The 20,393-nt window shown below is 39.7% G+C and overlaps 1 protein-coding gene across 4 annotated transcripts in view; it reads right to left on the bottom strand.

The window, feature by feature from the left end:
* Positions 1-20,393, bottom strand: part of PLPP1 (phospholipid phosphatase 1) — a 117,334-nt gene that overhangs the window by 6,088 nt on the left and 90,853 nt on the right. For all 4 annotated transcript variants that reach the window (XM_060400430.1, XM_042233785.2, XM_012096933.4 and 1 more), the window contains exon 4: positions 6,699-6,756. In XM_060400430.1, coding sequence (XP_060256413.1) covers positions 6,699-6,756 — 58 coding nt within the window. The remainder of the gene's footprint in view (positions 1-6,698; positions 6,757-20,393) is intronic.

Raw genomic sequence — 20,393 nt, 5'->3', positions numbered from 1 at the left:
GGAGGCTGAAAACGGGGACTACCTGGCGAAGGAAATGGTATCCACTCCACTCTTGCCTGGAAAATCCCATGGAAAGGAGCCTGGAGGGCTACAGTCCATGGCCATGAAGAGTTGGAAACAATTTTGCAGCTAAACAACAACAAAACCTTGTTTTCTTTGGAATCCTAACTCTAATAATCAGAATTAAGCCTGCTGTCATGCTTTCTGTGGCAGGTTGATACCCTACTACTGTTATCATCAGTGGTATTTCTGATGCTGTTTTTCTTAAGTGACATGTTGGAACAAATAGGAGTCAAAGTTCCCTGGTGAAATGCCTTTGGGTCAAGACTTGGTCAGATCTTTGTTCTGGGCTCCAGGTGACTTCCCTGATGGCTCAGTTGGTAATGAACCTGCCTGCAATGCAGGAGACACAAGAGATGCAGGTTCGATCCCTGAGTTGGGAAGATCCCCTGGAGAAGGAAATGGCAACCCAGTATTTTTGCCTGGGAAATCTCGTGGGCAGAGGAACCTGGCAGATTGCAGTCCGTGGAGTTGGAAGGATCAGACACAATTTGGCAACTAACCCACCAAAAACACCACCGGGTGGCTAAGGAATGTAGGCAGGATCCCTTCCCACAACCAGTCAGCAATCCCACTGTGTGATCTGGTTAAAACTATCTGGGGGGACTTCGCTGGTCCAGTGGCTAAGACTGAGTCGAATCAAGAGCTCAGAGCCAATCTGGTACAAGTTCCAGTCAGCAGAAACTGGTTTGAAGAGACCTTATGACTCGACCAATATCCTCCATTAAAGGATCTAGTTATACAATCTCATTTTAAAAATTCAATTAAACTTTTTTTTTAATTGAATAAGGTATTTTTTTTGAAGCCGGTTTGTTTCTGCCGTTCCTCAATTGACTCTTAACATACAACTACAAAATGCTGTTGCCTCATAAAGTCTCTTAATACAGGCATACCTGTATTCAGCCATACCTGGAGATGTGGCTTTGGTTTCAGACCACTGCAATAAAGTGAATATCACAGTAAAGCAAGTCACATGAATTTTCTGGTTTCCCAGTGTATATACAAGTTATGTTTACACTATGCTGTATAGTCCATTAAGTGTACAGTGGCATTTATTATTACTATAAAGTACTAACAATCATCTGAGCCTTCAAGTACAGCCACTCCAGACAAGAATACTTTCTGCAACACTAATATGAAAGACCACAAATGACCATAACAAACAGAACAGTAATAATGAAAAAGTCTGAAATATTTTGAGAATTACCAAAATGTGACACAGAGACACAAAGGGGGCAAATGCTGTTGGAAAAATGGCTCCAATAGACTTCCCTGGTGCAGGGATGCCACAAACCTTCAATTTACATGATAAAATGAAACACAATAAAACAAGGTATTCTACATTTTACTCTTAAAATAAGGGGGTCCCTCCACCCAATTTTCAACTAGAGTCAAGGGCTTATTTTCACATTTTTAAACAGTCATTTGAAATGTGATCATATGGACCACAGCCTTGTCTAACTCAATGAAACTATGAGCCATGCTGGGTAGGGCCACCCAAGACGGACGGGTCATGGTAGAGAGTTCGGACAAAATATGGTCCACTGAAGAAGGGAACAGCAAACTACCTCAGTATTCTTGCCTTGAGAACCCCATGAACAGTATGAAAGGTCAAGAAGCAACAGGTAGAACTGGACATGGAACAACAGACTGGTTCCAAATTGGGAAAGGAGTACATCAAGGCTGTATATTGTCACCCTGCTTATTTAACTTATATGCAGAGTACATCATGCAAAATGCCGGGCTGGATGAAGTACAAGCTGGAATCAAGATTGCCAGGAGAAATACCAATAACCTCTGATACAGGTGACACCGCCCTATGGCAGAACATTAAGAACTAAAGAGCCTCTTAAAAGTGAAAGAGGAGAGTGAAAAAGGGGGTTGAAAACTCAACATTGAAAAAACTAAGATCACGGCATCCAGTCCCATCACTTCATGGCAAATAGATGGGGAAACAATGGAAACAAAGACTTTTTTGGGCTCCAAAATCACTGCAGATGGTGACTGCACCCATGAAATTAAAAGATGCTTGCTCCTTGAGGGAAAAGTTATGACCAACCTAGACAGCATATTAAAAACCAGGGACATTACTTTGCCAACAAAGGTCTGTCTAGTCAAAGCTACAGTTTTTCCAGTAGTCAGGTATGGATATGAGAGTTGGACTATAAAGAAAGCTGAGTGCTGAAGAACTGATGCTTTTGAATTGGGGTTTTGGAGAAGACTCCTGAGAGTCCCTTGGACTGCAAGGAGATCCAATCAGTCCATCCTAAAGGAGATCAGTCCTGAATATTCACTGGAAGGACTGATGCTGAAGCTGAAACCCCCAATACTTTGGCCACGTGAAGAACTGACTCATTTGAAAAGACCCTGATGCTGGGAAAGATTGAAGGCAGGAGGAGAAGGGACGACAGAAGATGAGATGGTTGGATGGCATCACCGACTTGATGGACATGGGTTTGGGCAAGCTCCAGAAGTTGGTGACGGACAAGGAGGCCTGGCGTGCTGCAGCCCATTGGGTCGCAAAGAGTCAGACACGACTGAGTGAACTGACTGATTTTGAAAAAAAAAAAAAAATGCAACTGAGATTGCACCTGGTTTACAGAGCCTAAATATTATATGACCTATGACAAAAAGTTTGCCAACCCCTGAACTAGACTAACAGCATGCTCAACACAAAGAAATACACCTTGACCTACGACCATGCCAAGTACACCGCTGTTCCACCTTCATGTGATGAGAGACCTGGCGAGAGAGCACTGAAAGGCGTGCCTTCGTTTTCTTTAGGATTCACAGAATTCCTAAAGGTAAACCTCAAATCCCTCCTTAAATTGGGCGGGCAAGCACTACCTGAACACAGCGGGGGGCGAGGCCCAGACATGAGGCAGTCTGACAGGCAGGGAAACCAAGCTGAAACATACACACTGAGAGGTACTTGGGTTCCCACTGGAATAATTTATACAGAAAATTCGTAACAGCAGTGATACAAACAATCGTAGTAATTTACAAACGTCTATAACAGCAGTGATATAAGCAATCTAGGGTGACAGTGTCCCTATGACAGTGCTGGGAAAAACTGTATATTCCTTACTGTACTGAAAAAAGGACGGTTTCAGCCCATGCCTATTTTACTGAACAATCAAGTAAATTTGGAATCTGGCATTTGGCCAAAGTCAAGGGGAGTCAGAGTCAGTTGCACATCAGTTGTCTATATGGAAAGAAGCCCTGCCCTTTGCTCCTGCCAACCTAGGTGTTTTTCAGGGGGCTAACTCACAGGGTTCCCACTAGAGAAGAATGATGGTCAGGTATTTTAAGAGACATTTTTAACTAGAAGTTAATTTCTGGGTGTCAGGAATTAACAGGGAAGTTTTGGCTATCAAAGACTATCCTCAGGATTTAAACTGACTACAGCTTCCAAATCTGGGACTGACCCATGATGCCAAGATGCCTAGAACAAGATGAGTCATTGCCTAAGGAAAGTGTGTGTGGCAGGGGACAGGAGGGTAGGTAGTGGTTAAGTGATGTATACAAATACGAAAGCTGGAAAGCAAGGAGATATCCATGTATTGGGGCTGAAATAAAAGCTAGACCCTACATCCACATCAAGTCAGTATTTCCACTGCTCAGAGTCAGTGAAACCCAGTGTGTGGCTGCTGTAGCCTGCCAGCTTCTCCAAAGTTCTTGGTCTATGACAAACCTCATCTGAATTTTTCTTGTTGCATTATACCTGTACATCTAAATGGCTCATACCAACCCAATTACCAAACTAGAGTTGAGGTAATTTACCCTCTGCTGTTGCTGCTGCTGCTGTGTCGCTTTAGTCGTGTCCGACTCTGTGCGACCCCATAGACTGCAGCCCCACCAGGCTCCCCTGTTCCTGGGATTCTCCAGGCAAGAACACTGGAGTGGGTTGCCATTTCCTTCTCCAATGCATGAAAGTGAAAAGTGAAAGTGAAGTTGCTTAGTTGTGTCCGACTCTTCGCGAACCCATGGACTGCAGCCTACCAGGCTCCTCCGTCCATGGGATTTTCCAGGCAAGAGTATTGGAGTGGGGTGCCATTGCCTTCTCCGAATTTGCCCTCTGCATATATCTTTAATTTGCCTCTTCGTTTATTCCTGGGTGTCCACAGGGCAGGCTAGCCATCAAGGCCCTCTCTGGTTTCATCCTCCATACATTAATTTCATATTTCACAAAAAAAGCTCATTAAATGTTTCTGTTTGGCAAATATTCAGATATTTTAAGGTCAAAGTAGCAAAGAAGAGCAAAAATAATTATAAGGTCTAAAGTATGATACATCTGAGAATATTCTTTGTAATTAAAGAGTGGGTTGAAGTTACATGTTACGTCTTACTTTCAGAGATCTCTATTACCTGATTTTCAAAATAACTGGACTAGGGTTCAGCTCAAGTAATCAACAAAGCAAGGGAGCCTGATTAACAAGAGATTCCCAGAGGGCTTATAGACCTTAGCAGCTCCTCCCAAGGCCCCTATTTCCCCATCTGTGAAAGGGGTGGCAGTTATCCCTCTTCTATGTCATGGGAGCTATCAGAGACAAAACAGAGTAGTGTAAAAGCAAATTATTCTCAGTATCAACCAACCTCAGATTCTTAGGTCTCTCTCATAAAGAAGGACTTAAAGATCCTGACACACGAGTGAATAACAAACCACAAAAGCAGCCCTGGTGGTGTCTGTCTCTGGGGCATACGAACATTCAAAAGCCATTCACTGTAGTCACAAACTTTGCTTTGGGAAAAGTTCTCGGGATACGTTAATAGCTCCAGCCTTTCCCTTCTCCCCTGGTCCCACACCCTATTTAAAAAGAGGAGAAAAAAAAAATGGTGGCTCCCTTTAGGAAGAATGGTAGCTTTTCCTAATAAGATAAATGAACTGAACAGTATTTGTTGTTACTACCATCAAATAGCTCTTTCCTGATAGCTCAGTTGGTAAAGAATCCATCTACAATGCAAGAGACTCTTGTTCAATTCCTGGATTGGGAAGATCCCTTGGAGAAGGGAAAGGCTACCCACTCCAGTGGCCTAGAGAATTCCATGGACTGAACAGTCCATGGGGTCACAATGGGTCAGACATGATTGAGCGACTTTCACTTTCACCATCAAATAAGTCACATTTCCCATGGCACAATTTCAGAAACGTGGGTATTTTTTAAAAAGGAAGTTCTGAATTTTGTTGAATTGGTACAGTTTCTTCCTTGCAAAATTAACACATGAGGAAAGCCTTGCAATTTCAAGAGATGTTGAAGAAGCCAAAAATTAGCTTTACTGAAAAGGTTTTGAAGTTGTAGATTTGAATTTTATGTAACACATCTGCAATTTTTACATTTTATAAATTTTATGCTCTTTTAATTTCTAGAGTTTGGTTTTTTCAAATAAAAGTAAGATTCTGGTAAAACTGATATTAAATTCTTCCTAAATGAAACCAACCAAGTAACTTCCAGAGGGTTATCTTAACAATACACATCATGAATCTTTTCTCCACATCATAGATCTAATTATTATACAGCACTTGTGATCTGAGGGGAAAGGGTAACTGAAAACAGCCAGATAACAGAAAATTTACACAGCACAACTATATAAAAGTTCACTTACAAAGAAAAATTACAGCTGATCTTTAAGGGTAGAGATCTCCTTTCCCCACCAAATTTTGATAATTTTATACATAAAGAGACAGAGGATTGATAAAAATAAGTCAATTAAATTGACCTTTGAAAACCCCCTGTAGTGCCCTAAAGCCTGGTCTTGCACTAATTGCTGTCGATACACATTCATCTCTAGTTTGATATGCAAAATATGGGTGCCGGTCTTCTCTAACTCTTCACTGCTGACTTTGTATAATACAAGTGCCACTAAAATTGCTCCTGCAGCCTATACTGATGACAAGCTCCTGAAGCAGCAACTGGCTTTCCCTGAAGCTGAAACCTTTCTAGTCCATGGAAAGCAGTCTGGGCAATGTTTCCCAAAGTGGAAGGAAAATAAGACTTGCTCAGATGAGAGCAACAGAGCTGTCTTCACATCCAATAATCACAATTCCTCACCCCAGCAGCCCCCATGCGGGGAAAGCCAGGCCACTCAGCACCCACACTGTGCAGATGAGGCCAGGGCTCCGGCTCAGGGAGAGGCTACGAGGAGCCGCAGCACCACCTTGGCTTGGATTTCAGAGCAGTGACCTGCTGAGATGAAGCAGGAGCTGTCTGTATATTCCAGAAAACCTCTTCGGAAAACAGCCCAAAGTAAGGGGACAAGTCACCTAATTCTCAGCACTGGACTTGCAGACCTGATGATCTGTTTAGGCTTCTACCACTGTCAGAAAAGTGACAAGTAACTTCGACCACTTGTCTGCTTCAAGAGCAAAGATTCCCTCTTATCCTGAAGGTTGCCAGTTTGCAGCTTGCTATACAATGCACCTGTCTGCTTCCTCTAAATGAAGGACAGAAGTCATTTCAAACAATTGTAACTGGCCTTGGCAGAGCACAGGCAGCCATCCATTCCTCTTCTGAACTTAGTGCAACAAGCAGTGGCTTCCAGTTGACTTGGGCAGTGAGACCAATGAGAACGTCAGAGGCAGTTGCACAGGATAAAACACCAAACCCATAACCCACCATCAACAGACCCAAAGTACTTACTGCCACGAACATCATGCAGTACATGGAGAATGAAGAGTGGCCCGAATAAAAGGACAGTCTAGAACAGAAAGAAGAGAAACATTAATCTTCCCTCTTAGAGACCGAGAATATTTTTTATTTCATAAATCTCCTTACCTTCCCATTGTATATAGCTCCCTCCCCTTACCTTAGAAGGGTGGGGTGGGAGGGCAGTTAAACAGGAACTTTAAAGAGTCCTAGGAGGGTCTTGTGTGGATCACAATAAACTGTGGAAAATTCTGAAAGAGGTGGGAATACCAGACCACCTGACCTGCCTCTTGAGAAACCTATATGCAGGTCAGGAAGCAACAGTTAGAACTGGACAGGGAACAACAGACTGGTTCCAAATAGGAAAAGGAGTACATCAAGGCTGTTACTGTCACCCTGCTTATTTAACTTATATGCAGAGTACATCATGAGAAACTCTGGACTGGAAGAGGCACAAGCTGGAATCAAGACTGCCGGGAGAAATATCAATAACCTCAGATATGCAGGAGACACCAGCCTTATGGCAGAAAGTGAAGAGGAACTAAAAAGCCTCTTGACGAAAGTGAAAGAGGAGAGTGAGAAAGTTGGCTTAAAGCTCAACATTCAGAAAACGAAGATCATGGCATCTGGTCCCATCACTTCATGGGAAATAGATGGGGAAACAGTGGAAACAGTGTCAGACTTTATCTTCTTGGGCTCCAAAATCACTGCAGATGGTGACTGCAGCCATGAAATTAAAATATGCTTACTCCTTGGAAGAAAAGTTATGAACAACCTAGACAGCATATTGAAAAGGAGAGACATTACTTTGCCAACAAAGGTCCGTCTAGTCAAGGCTATGGTTTTTCCAATAGTCATGTATGGATGTGAGAGTTGGACTGTGAAGAAAGCTGAGTGCCAAACAATTGATGCTTTTGAACTGTGGTGCTGGAGAAGACTCTTGAGAGTCCCATGGACTGCAAGGAGATCCAACCAGTCCATTTTAAAGGAGATCAGTCCTGGGTGTTCTTTGGAAGGAATGATGCTAAAGCTGAAACTCCAGTACTTTGGCCACTTCCTGCAAAGAGCTGACTCATTGGAGAAGACTCTGATGCTGGGAGGGATTGAGGCAGGAGGAGAAGGGGACGACAGAGGATGAGATGGCTGGATGGCATCACCGACTCAATGGACGTGAGTCTGAGTGAATGAACTTCAGGAGTTGGTGATGGACAGGGAGGCCTGGCGTGCTGCGATTCATGGGGTCGCAAAGAGTCGGACACGACTGAGCGACTGAACTGAACTGCACTGAACTGAGGAGGGTCTGAGGTCTGATTGCTACACAGTGTCATTTTATTGATACTTTCAGGATGGGTAGTGAGTCACTGACAAATTTGCCAAACATTTCTAAAGGAAAACTTGACAAGCTACATGAGCATAAATGGCCTGAATTTCTCACATAAAAACTTACATGACCATAATTTAAGTTTTATTTTCCACTTTAAGGGTGTGTCCCTGAATAGTAGTAATAAATACTTTCTTTGGAACACTCACAAGTTGAGTACTTTAAAAAATAATAATTTTAAAGTGATATTTTAGCATCTTGCCTTAGATTTCCCACCAGATTAAGTGCTTTTGCTTGACATTTATTTTTAAATTGTGCACTGATAGTCCTGTACCAGATTAACCATGTCTTTCAACTTTATATTCTATAAACATCTAGGTATCATCTTTCTACCTAAAAATGACAGAATGCTTACAAAACTTAATTTTATTGTACTTGAGAATAAAATCACAAGGAACAGGTTCTGAAGTATTTTACTTATTATGCCCTACTTGGTTCAAAAGGAATTTGTTTTCCCCAATACATAAAGGAGAAAAGACTCCTAAAACACATGCCAACTAAGATTTATGTAATCAAACTTGATAATTATTCTGGGTTTAATATACATAAACAAGAAAAATAAATCACTTTTAGCCTTCCCAACCACCTGGCTGTGAAGAGATCAATTATTTTCATATTGGTTAAGTCTCTAGGAGATACAGCATCTTATTATGTCCATAATTCACAAATGAACAAATAATTATATGGGCACTTTGATAAAATCCAAAGAGTAGTAAAAATGTAGACTATTTTCATCATAGTGACCTCAACTGAAATTCTGTCCCTGGTCTAAGAACTTGCTTTGTTCTTGAGGTTTTAACCAATCTTAGACTCACTTTATTATAGCCAATCTGATGAAATTACATACATACATTAACAATTTAAGCTAGTTCTCCACCAAAGTTTAGGAAAGACTTTCAAAAAGAAAATTTACAAAGATAAGAATATATTCTGAAATGCAGCTGTTTTCATCAGTTCTGTGGCCTGGTCTATTAAACAATGAGCAAGTAGATTGACTATCTATGTAACTTACTGTGAGTGGGATTCTATTTCAAATGGCAAATTTAAGATGATTTTTTTTCCTATATCTGTCACCCAGGTCATCCCTTTCTCCTAGGAGAGCTCATTAAACTTGGTTTAAACCTCAATATCATAGCCTTAAGAGCATTCTTTCACAGCCATCCACCCACCCGGCGCCCACAGGGTCTGAGCTCCTACTCCTTAGTTCACCACTCTTCCATCTCTGTATTTCAACAATGACATCAGTGTTCAGCCTTATGAAATGCAAAGACAACCAAATCCAGCTTTTATCAGTCATCAGAAGCAATCAACTCACACAAAGTGCTTCTTAATTTTTTAATGGAGTTTACTAAATATTCTGGGGCTCATGGGAAGACTAATTCACAAACAACCTCCTAATCATCTCACGGCTCTTCCCCTACTACCTGACTTTCTTCCTCTCTTCTTCCTAACTCACAAAACAGTTACAACTTTGGTTATGCTTTCAGTTTGAAAATTTTTTGAGTTTGCATTAATGTTTGAATGATGATACCTAACTACAGAATGTCTAGGCTGATGACTTTTTTTCCTTATCACTTTGAGTATATCATACTATCTTCTGGCTTCTACTTTTGCTTTAAAATATGAGCTGCCTTTCTGGGTTATACGTGTTTTCTCTGTAATTGCTTCCTCTACTGCCAAAGTCTTCAATATTCTGCAGTTTTGCTATCATGTTTATAAGTATGAATTTCTGTTGATTTACCTGATTTAGTATTCGTTGGCTTCCTATGTCTGAGGATTTGTACACATCACCAATTCTAGATCAGTCTCAGTTATTACACCTTTGAATTATGTATCCTCCATCCTATTTTCCTTTTCAGAGATTCTAATTCAACATGTTAGACATTTCCATTTTGTCCCTCCATATCTCTTAAACTTTCTTTTCTATTTTTAATCTTGGTCTCTTCAGGTTTATCTTCCCTTCCTTTACTGTGTCTAGTCTGCTTAATCTGGTTTTTCATTCAAATTACTATGTATGTATCGTTTATAGGTCTTTCTGGATCGTCTGCAAATCTGTTTGGTGAATTTTGATTCTCACCATCCTGCATCATATTCTCAATCTTATTTGTTCTTATACAGCAGATATGTAGATTTATTTCCTATAGGGTAATTCTAGTATCTGAATCTTTGAGATAAACTCTAATATAGTTTGTTTATATAGTTTGTTTTTCTGCTGACTCTCATATTAGATAAGAGCTCATATTCTTGGGACTCTCAATCTGGGGACTCTTAAGAGTATTTGGTTGAAAGAGCATTCTTCCAGAAATATGTGTTCTCTTCTGCTAGATTTACTATCAGCCCACTTCAATCTTTTTCTTTAAGCCACACAGATAGTACGAATTCTGACTCCAGAAGAGTATGAGGGTGGTATTATGGTTAAGGATTCTTCTTGATGGGTTTCTTCTGGGAGGATGTTTCCCTTTGGGAATCCTTGTATTATCCACAGGCTTTCCATCTGTCTTTCTTTACTGCTCAGCCTTTATCTCCTGTGCCATGTTCAGAGACTATCACAATTCAGGCTTTAGGTGACCAGGAATTAGCAAGTACTTTCAGAGCACACTTCAAATCTATAGCATTATCTGACTCCAGCCTTATAAAAATTCCTTTACCCTTCCACCAGCTCAGCTATTTATTTAAAAGATTTATATGTTTGTAATATATAAAACAAACATGTGCATGTGTATATTGTGATATATCATCTAGCACGTTTAGTTGAGGGCTCCTGGGTGACACTAGTATTAAAGAATCCACCTGCAAAGCAGGAGACGCAAGAGACGTGGGTTTGATCCCTGGGTTGGGAATATCCCCTAGAAGGGGAAATGGCAACCCACTCCAGTATTCTTGCCTGGAAAATCCCACAGACAGAGAGGCCCGGTGGACTACAGGGGGCCACAAAGAGTCGGACATGACTCAACACATGCACGTGTTTAGTTGAGTTGTATCAATAAGCATTTCTAACCCTACATGTTGCCAGAAATAGAAGCGATCTTTTTTAAAATCTTTCTTTTTAAAACAAAACTTAGAACTAATAAAATGTTATCTAAAATAAACTGCTCTACTAGGAGAGACAACAGTTCTTAATTTATAAACATTATAAAATTTAATTTATAAAACTAAATTATATTAATATAATTATTGATAATATTGCTATATTAATATTAAAACATAAATATAAATATAATTAAATGTATTATATTAATAATTAATTTATAATTTGTGTCTAATTATAAAGTGGCCAGCACTCACAGAAGTTGCCAATTATTACTATTCTACCAGTTCACTGAGTATGCCAAAGTGACTCTGTTGCAAATTAGGAGAACTTCCTTTTTTCTCCAAAAATCATCCTGAAATCAATTTCTAAAGCATTCTAAAGATGAATGATCCTCAAAACTGTTAATGGTTACAAGCCATTGATTACCATCTATGTTCAGGTACTTATTAATACACAGTATTTCCACTCTTTACGAAAACACCAATAGCAACTATCAAACTATTTCACACACAGAGAAAACGGAACCTACCAGAAGTTCAGCAACTAACTCAAAAGTCATATCACTTTGAGGTTTAAATCTGAATCTTCCCATCTCTTCTCACCATGCCATGATTCCACTCCCATGAATGGCAGGCAAGCCAGCAGCAGCATTAATCCTGCCATCTCCAGGCAGGGAGCACCATCAGAAGAAACAGGACTCCCTGCTTATACAAGGCAACATGTGTGAAGTAAAGTGACACTTACATGATCTGTGACAAAATAAATATTGTTTATGTGTAAATAGTCATCTTAAGCGAATACTAATGTGTCCTTTGTATGTTCTAAAGCTCAAATAAAACTAAGTCAAATTGCAAAATGAGGCATTTTCTCCAAATAGTATTTCCTGATTATACACTTTACATAACAGCATGTTATGGACATGCTTAACTTGAAGGACATGTTAAATTTCCCTTCAGTGATAACCTTTAAACATGGACTGATCCTGTAAAACAGTTAAACTATGTCTCAACCAACTACACATAGGAGGAATGACCCTTAATGACCAATTTCCCCAGTATTTTATTTCTAAAGGGTTTTTTTCCAACCAGTAACTGTTAATAAATGCTTAAGCAATGAGATATCAAGTTATTATCTTTTAAAAATTCACACCTAAGATACTTTGGCATTCAAGTACCTATGAAGGTAAAATGAGTACTTTTATATTGAATTGAAAAAGTTCACACTTGTTGGAGAGTGGTCTGGCAACATCTATCTAAATGTATCTATCTATATATAAAACCAGCATATTTTTTGACCCAGTAATTCCACTTCAAGGCATTGCGGCACCCTAGAGAAACATAGCATGAGCACAAAGATGTCTGCTACAATACTGCTGGTGACTCAAGGACCCAAGAGAACAATTCTATCACTAATTTTCTGAACACAGTACTACAAATCAGCTAAAAAGTAACTATATAAACCAACAAGAGTATTTTAAAGGGTCATTTATGTAAACCACATAAAACTATATTTCACATTTAATATAAAACTACACAGAAAATGACAGAAAAGATGCACAAACTGTTAACAGTGGCTCTGGGGAAAGTTATCAAATGGAGACTGAAAAACAAAACCTTTTATATTTTATAGTACACAACCTGTTATTATAGGGATAATATATATGAAAAATATTTTTTCAATGGTAATCAAAGTATCTTCAATGTGTCTGCTATAAATGTCCTACAAACCTCTTCCCCACTACACACACACCCACACCCACCCACACACACACACCCACACACACACACACACCCACACACACACACACACACACACACCCCAAACTCCTCTTCCTGATTAACAGTTTCCCTGAGAGCTGCTCTGCCAAGTGAGCTACGACTTGGAGAACAAAAGCGATCAGACTGTCCAGAAATACAAGGACTACAGAGTATCTCTCCTCTAAAGTGTACAAAGACAAGGATAAAAGTAATAAATGGTGGAGGAACTCAGATGATCCCAATCAAACTTATTTTAAATAAAATACAACAAAAACTAATGTTAATTCATCTTATATCCTTGAAGCACCCAGAGATTGATGACTTATTTCATGAGCACTGAAAACCCTGTCATACATTCTTTGAATTATTTTTACAATGATTTTAATATATTTCTATATAAAGCTGATGCTACATTATATGGAGTCAGCTTTAGCCAAGCCACTTTATGCATAAAAGTGATAGGCCTATCTGAAATAAGTCACGTGACTATTCAATTTTACTCAGTATTAAAGCATCAAATACCACTGTCCAGCCACTAGCATCAGTTAATCATATGCTGAACAATCAATATTATATCATGAACCTTAAAGGAGAGAAACTAGCAGGACCATGGAAAATGAAAAAGAGGGAGGAAAAAAGTAGGACACAATTGGTACACGTATAGGGTATTTTTAACTCTTGATTTAATGAACCATTTGATGACTAAAAATAAACAATTATGTGTTGTGTGCTCAGGGAAGAATACTGCAAAAAGCAAGAATCTGGACAGTAGGAAGTGGCTAAGAACCTCCAAGATAAAGGAATGCAGAACTGTGTGTGTCTTGAAAGTCAGATGATCGCAAGAGGTTGCAAACTCTCAGCAAGGAAATGTGTGACTCAAGCAACACGAGAAACGTGGAAGAAATGGACAAATTCTTAGAAAAGTACAACTTTCCAAAACTGAACCAGGAAGAAATAGAAAATCTTAACAGACTCATCACAAGCACGGAAATTGAAATTGTAATCAGAAATCTTCCAGCAAACAAAAGCCCAGGTCCAGATGGCTTCACAGCTGAATTCTACCAAAAATTTAGAGATGAGCTAACACCTATCCTACTCAAACTCTTCCAGAAAATTGCAGAGGAAGGTAAACTTCCAAATTCACTCTATGAGGCCACCATCACCCTAATACCAAAACCTGACAAAGATGCCACAAAAAAAGAAAACTACAGGTCAATATCACTGATGAACATAGATGCAAAAATCCTTAACAAAATTCTAGCAACCAGAAGCCAACAACACATTAAAAAGATCATACACCATGACCAAGTGGGCTTTATCCCAGGGATGCAAGGATTCTTCAATATCTGCAAATCAATCATTTAATTCACCACATTAACAAATTGAAAAATAAAAGCCATATGATTATCTCAATAGATGCAGAGAAAGCCTTTGACAAAATTCAACATCCATTTATGATAAAAAAAACTTTCCAGAAAGCAGGAATAGAAGGAACATACCTCAACATAATAAAAGCTATATATGACAAACCCACAGCAAATATTATCCTCAATGGTGAAAAACTGAAAGCATTTCCCCTAAAGTCAGGAACAAGACAAGGGTGCCCACTTTCACCGCTACTATTCAACATAGTTCTGGAAGTTTTGGCCACAGCAATCAGAGCAGAAAAAGAAATAAAAGGAATCCAAATTGGAAAAGAAGTAAAACGCTCACTGTTTGCAGATGACATGATCCTCTACATAGAAAACCCTAAAGACTCCACCAGAAAATCACTAGAGTTAATCAATGAATATAGTGAAGTTGCAGGATATAAAATCAACACACAGAAATCCCTTGCATTCCTATACACTAATAATGAGAAAGTAGAAAAAGAAATTAAGGAAACAATTCGATTCACCATTGCAACGAAAAGAATAAAATACTTAGGAATATATCTACCTAAGGAAACTAAAGACCTATTATAGAAAACTATAAAACACTGGTGAAAGAAATCAAAGAGGACACTAATAGATGGAGAAATATACCATGTTCATGGATCGGAAGGATCAATATAGTGAAAATGAGTATACTACCCAAAGCAATCTACAGATTCAATGCAATCCCTATCAAGCTACCACCAGCATTTTTCAAGGAGATAGAACAAATAATTTCAAGATTCGTATGGAAATACAAAAAAACCTCAAATAGCCAAAGCAATCTTGAGAAAGAATAATGGAAGTGAAGGAATCAACCTGCCTGACTTCAGGCTCTACTACAAAGCCACAGTCATCAAGACAGTATGGTACTGGCACAAAGACAGAAATATAGATCCATGGAACAAAATAGAAAGCCCAGAGCTAAATCCACAAACCTATGGACACCTTATCTTCAACAAAGGAGGCAAGAATATACAATGGAGAAAAAACAATCTCTTTAACAAGTGGTGTTACGAAAATGGGTCAACCACTTGTAGAAGAATGAAACTAGAACACTTTCTAACACGATACACAAAAATAAACTCAAATGGATTAAAGATCTAAACGTAAGACCAGAAACTATAAAACTCCTAGAGGAGAACATAGGCAAAACACTCTCAGACATAAATCACAGCAGGATCCTCTATGACCCACCTCCCAGAATACTGGAAATAAAAGCAAAAATAAACAAATGGGATCTAATTAAAATTAAAAGCTTCTGCACACAAAGGAAACTAGAAGCAAGGTGAAAAGACAGCCTTCAGAATGGGAGAAAATAATAGCAAATGAAGCAACTGACAAACAACTAATCTCAAAAATATACAAGCAACTCATGCAGCTCAATTCCAGAAAAATAAACGACCCAATCAAAAAATGGGCCAAAGAACTAAATAGACATTTCTCCAAAGAAGACATACAGATGGCTAACAAACACATGAAAAGATGCTCAACATCACTCATTATCAGAGTATTGCAAATCAAGACCACAGTGAGGTACCATTTCACACCAGTCAGAATGGCTGCAATCCAAAAGTCTACAAGCAATAAATGCTGGAGAGGGTGTGGAGAAAAGGGAACCCTCTTACACTGTTGGTGGGAATGCAAACTAGTACAGCCACTATGGAGAACAGTGTGGAGATTCCTTAAAAAATTGCAGATAGAACTGCCTTATGACCCAGCAATCCCACTGCTGGGCATACACACTGAGGAAACCAGAATTGAAAGAGACACGTGTACCCCAATGTTCATCGCAGCACTGTTTATAATAGCCAGGACATGGAAGCAACCTAGATGTCCATCAGCAGATGAATGGATAACAAAGCTGTGGTACATATACACAAAGGAGTATTACTCAGCCATTAAAAAGAATACATTTGAATCAGTTCTAATGAGGTGGATGAAACTGGAGCTGATTATACAGAGTGAAGTAAGCCAGAAAGAAAAACACCAATACAGTATACTAACACATATATATGGAATTTAGAAAGATGGTAATGATAACCCTGTATGCGAGACAGCAAAAGAGACACAGATGTATAGAACAGACTTTTGGACTCTGTGGGAGACGGGGAGGGTGGGATGATATGGGAGAATGGCATTGAAACATGTATAATATCATGTAAGAAACGAATCGCCAGTTTAGGTTCAATGCGGGATACAGGATGCTTGGGGCTGGTGCACTGGGATGACCCAGAGAGATGGTATTGGGGGGGAGGTGGGAGGGGAGTTCAGAATTGGGAACTCATGTATACCCGTGGCAGATTCATGCTGATGTATGGCAAAACCAATACAGTATTGTAAAGTAAAATAAAATTAAATTAAAAATTAAAAAAAAAAAAGCAACACGAGAGAGTAGGTGTGACAGAGGACAAAACATGCATAGGTATACCAACCAGGGGAAGGGAGCTCACAGGTTTTCTGTGACATGCAGGGAAATTCATGACTACATGCAGAAAACTCCAAATTTCCAAAGGCATCTTATATAAGACAGTTACAAAGGAAACAACAGGCAAGTGGTAGATTAAGCAAAGGACACACTGAAGTACACCAATGCAAACTAACAATGCCTTGCCTGCCAAGCCCATCTTTTGAGGGAGGTCACCATATCTTCATTACCTCCATCATAGTTTGGCCCCAGGTAAACAGCAGGGAGGGAACACAGCTCCACCCATCAACAGAAAATTGGATTAAACATTTACTGAGCATGGCCCCTCAGAACAAGACCCACTATCTCCTTCAGTCAGTCTCTCCCATCAGGAAGCTTCCGTAAGCCTCTTATCTTTCTCCATCAGAGGGCAGACAGAGTGAAAACCACAATCACAGAAAACTTAACCAATCTAATCACACGGACCACAGCCTTCTCTAACTCAATGAAACTATGAGCCATGCTGTGTATGGCCACCCAAGATGGATGGGTCACGGTGGAGAGTTCTGACAAAACGTAGTCCACTGCAGAAGGGAATGGCAAACCATTTCAGTATTCCTGCCTTGAGAACCCCATGAACGGTATGAAAAGGCAAAAAGATAGGACACTGAAAGATGAACTCCCCAGGAAGGTATGTGCCCAATATGCTACTGGAGATCAGTGGAGAAATAACTACAGAAAGAATGAAGAGAGGGTGCCAAAGCAAAAACAACACCCAGTTGTGGATGTGACTAGTGATGAAAGTAAAGTCTGATGCTGTGAAGAACAATATTGCATAGGAACCTGGAATGTTAGGTCCATGAATCAAGGCAAACTGGAAGTGATCAAACAGGAGATGGCAGGAGTGAATAGCGACATTTTAGGAATCAGCGAACTGAAATGGACTGGAATGGGCGAATTTAACTCAGATGACCATTATATCTACTACTGTGGGCAAGAATCTATCAGAAGAAATAGAGAAGCCATCACAGTCAACAAAAGAGTCCAAAATACAGTACTTGGATGCAATCTCAAAATCTACAAATGATCTCTGTTCATTTCCAAGGTAAACCATTCAATATCACAATAATCTAAGTCTATGCCCCAACCAGTAATGCTGAAGAAGCTGAAGTTGAACAGTTCTATGAAGACCTACAAGACCTTCTAGAATTAACACCCAAAAAAGATGTCCTTTTCATTATAGGGGACTGGAATGCAAAAGTAGGAAGTCAAGAAATACCTGGAGTAACAGGCAAATTTGGCCTAGGAGTACAAAATGAAGCAGGGCAAAGGCTGATGGAGTTTTGCCAAGAGAATGCTCTGGTCATAGCAAACCCTCTCTCCCAACAACACAAGAGAAGACTCTACACATGGACATCACAAGATGGTCAACACTGAAATCAGATTGATTATATTCTTTGCAGCCAAAGATGGAGAAGCTCTATACAGTCAGCAAAAACAAGACCGGGAGAGGACTGTGGCTCAGATCATGAAATCCTTATTGCCAAATTCAGACTTAAATTGAAGAAAGAAGGGAAAACAACTAGACCATTCAGGTGTGACCTAAATAAAAAATCCCTAACAATTATACAGTGGAAGTGAGAAATAGATTTAAGGGACTAGATCTGACAGAGTGCCTGATGAACTATGGACAGAGGTTTGTGACACTGTATAGGAGGCAGGGATCAAGACCATTCCCAAGGAAAAAAAAAAAGCAAAAAAGCAAAATGGCTGTCTGAGGAGGGCTTACAAATAGCTGTGAAAAGAAGAGAAGTAAAAAGCAAAGAAGAACAGGAAAGATATACCTATTCAAATTCAGAGTTCCAAAGAATAGCAAGGAAAGATAATAAAGCCTTCATCAGCGATCAGTGCAAAGAAATGGAGGAAAACAATAGAAATCTCTTCAAGAAAATCAGAGATACCAAGGGAACATTTCATGCAAAGATGGGCTCGATAAAGGACAGAAATGGTATGGCCCTAATAGAAGCAGAAGATATTAACAAGAGGTGGCAAGAATGCACGGAAGAACTGTACAAAAAAGATCTTCATGACCAAGATAATCACAATGGTGTGATCATTCACCTAGAGCCAGACATTCTAGAATGTGAAGTCAAGTAGGCTTTAGGAAGCATCACTATGAACAAAACTAGTGGAGGTGATGGAATTCCAGTTGAGCTATTTCAAATCCTGAAAGATGATGCTGTGAAAGTGCTGCACTCAATATGCCAGCAAATTTGGAAAACTCAGCAGTGGCCACAGGACTGGAAAAGGTCAGTTTTCATTCCAATCCCAAAGAAAGGCAATGCCAAAGAATGCTCAAACCACCTCACAATTGCATTCATCTCACACACTAGTAAAGTAATGCTCAAAATTCTCCAAGCCAGGCTTCAGCATACGTGAACCGTGAACTTCCAGATGTTCAAGCTGGTTTTAGAAAAGGCAGAGGAACCAGACACAAATTGCCAACATCTGCTGGATCATGGAAAATGCAAGAAAGTTCCAGAAAAACATCTATTTCTGCATTATTGACTATGCCAAAGCCTTTGACTGTGTGGATCACAATAAACTGTGGAAAATTCTGAAAGAGATGGGAATACCAGAGCACCTGACCTGCCTCTTGAGAAACCTGTATGCAGGTCAGGAAGCAACAGTTAGAACTGGACATGGAACAACAGACTGGTTCCAAATAGGAAAAGAGTATGTCAAGGCTGTATATTGTCACCCTGCTTATTTAACTTATATGCAGAGTACATTATGAGAAATGCAGGGCTGGAAGAAGCACAAGCTGGAATCAAGATTGCCAGGAGAAATAACAATAACCTCAGATGCAGATGACACCACCCTTATGGCAGAAAGTGAAGAACTAAAAAGCTTCTTGATGAAAGTGAAAGAGGAGAGTGAAAAAGTTGGCTTAAAGCTCAACATTCAGAGAACAAAGATCATGGCATCCGGTCCCATCACTTCATGGGAAATAGATGGGGATATAGTGGCTGACTTTATTTTTTGGGGCTCCAAAATCACTGCAGATGGTGACTGCAGCCATGAAATTAAAAGATGCTTACTCCTTGGAAGAAAAGTTATGACTAACCTAGACAGCATATTAAAAAGCAGAGACATTATTTTGTCAACAAAGGTCCATCTAGTCAAGGCTATGGTTTCTCCATTAGTCATGTATGGATGTGAAAGTTGGACTATAAAGAAAGCTGAGTGCCGAAGAATTGATGCTTTTGAATTCTGGTGTTGGAAAAGACTCTTGAGATTCCCTTGGACTGCAAGGAGATCCAACCAATCCATCCTAAAGGAGATCAGTCCTGAATGTTCTCTGATGCTGAAGCTGAAGCTGAAACTCCAATACTTTGGCCACCTGATGCAAAGAACTGACTCATTAGAAAAGACCCTGATGCTGGGAAAGACTGAAGGTGAGAGGAGAAGGGGCTAACAGAGGATGAGATGGTTGGATGGCATCACCGACTCGATGGACATGAGTTTGAGTAAACTCCAGGAGTTGGTGATGGAAAGGGAAGCCTGGCATGCTGCAGTCTATGGGGCTTCAAAGAGTTGGACATGACTGAGCAATTGAACTGAACTGCCAACCCCTTTTTAAAACACGTTGAACACAGATACCACTTGCTAAAAGGGAAAAGATCTCAGAGTAAGAGAGA

The sequence above is a fragment of the Ovis aries genome, chromosome 16 (assembly GCF_016772045.2).
Source record: "Ovis aries strain OAR_USU_Benz2616 breed Rambouillet chromosome 16, ARS-UI_Ramb_v3.0, whole genome shotgun sequence".
In the NCBI taxonomy this organism is placed as follows: domain Eukaryota; kingdom Metazoa; phylum Chordata; class Mammalia; order Artiodactyla; family Bovidae; genus Ovis; species Ovis aries.
This window is presented reverse-complemented; position numbering and strand designations above follow the sequence as displayed.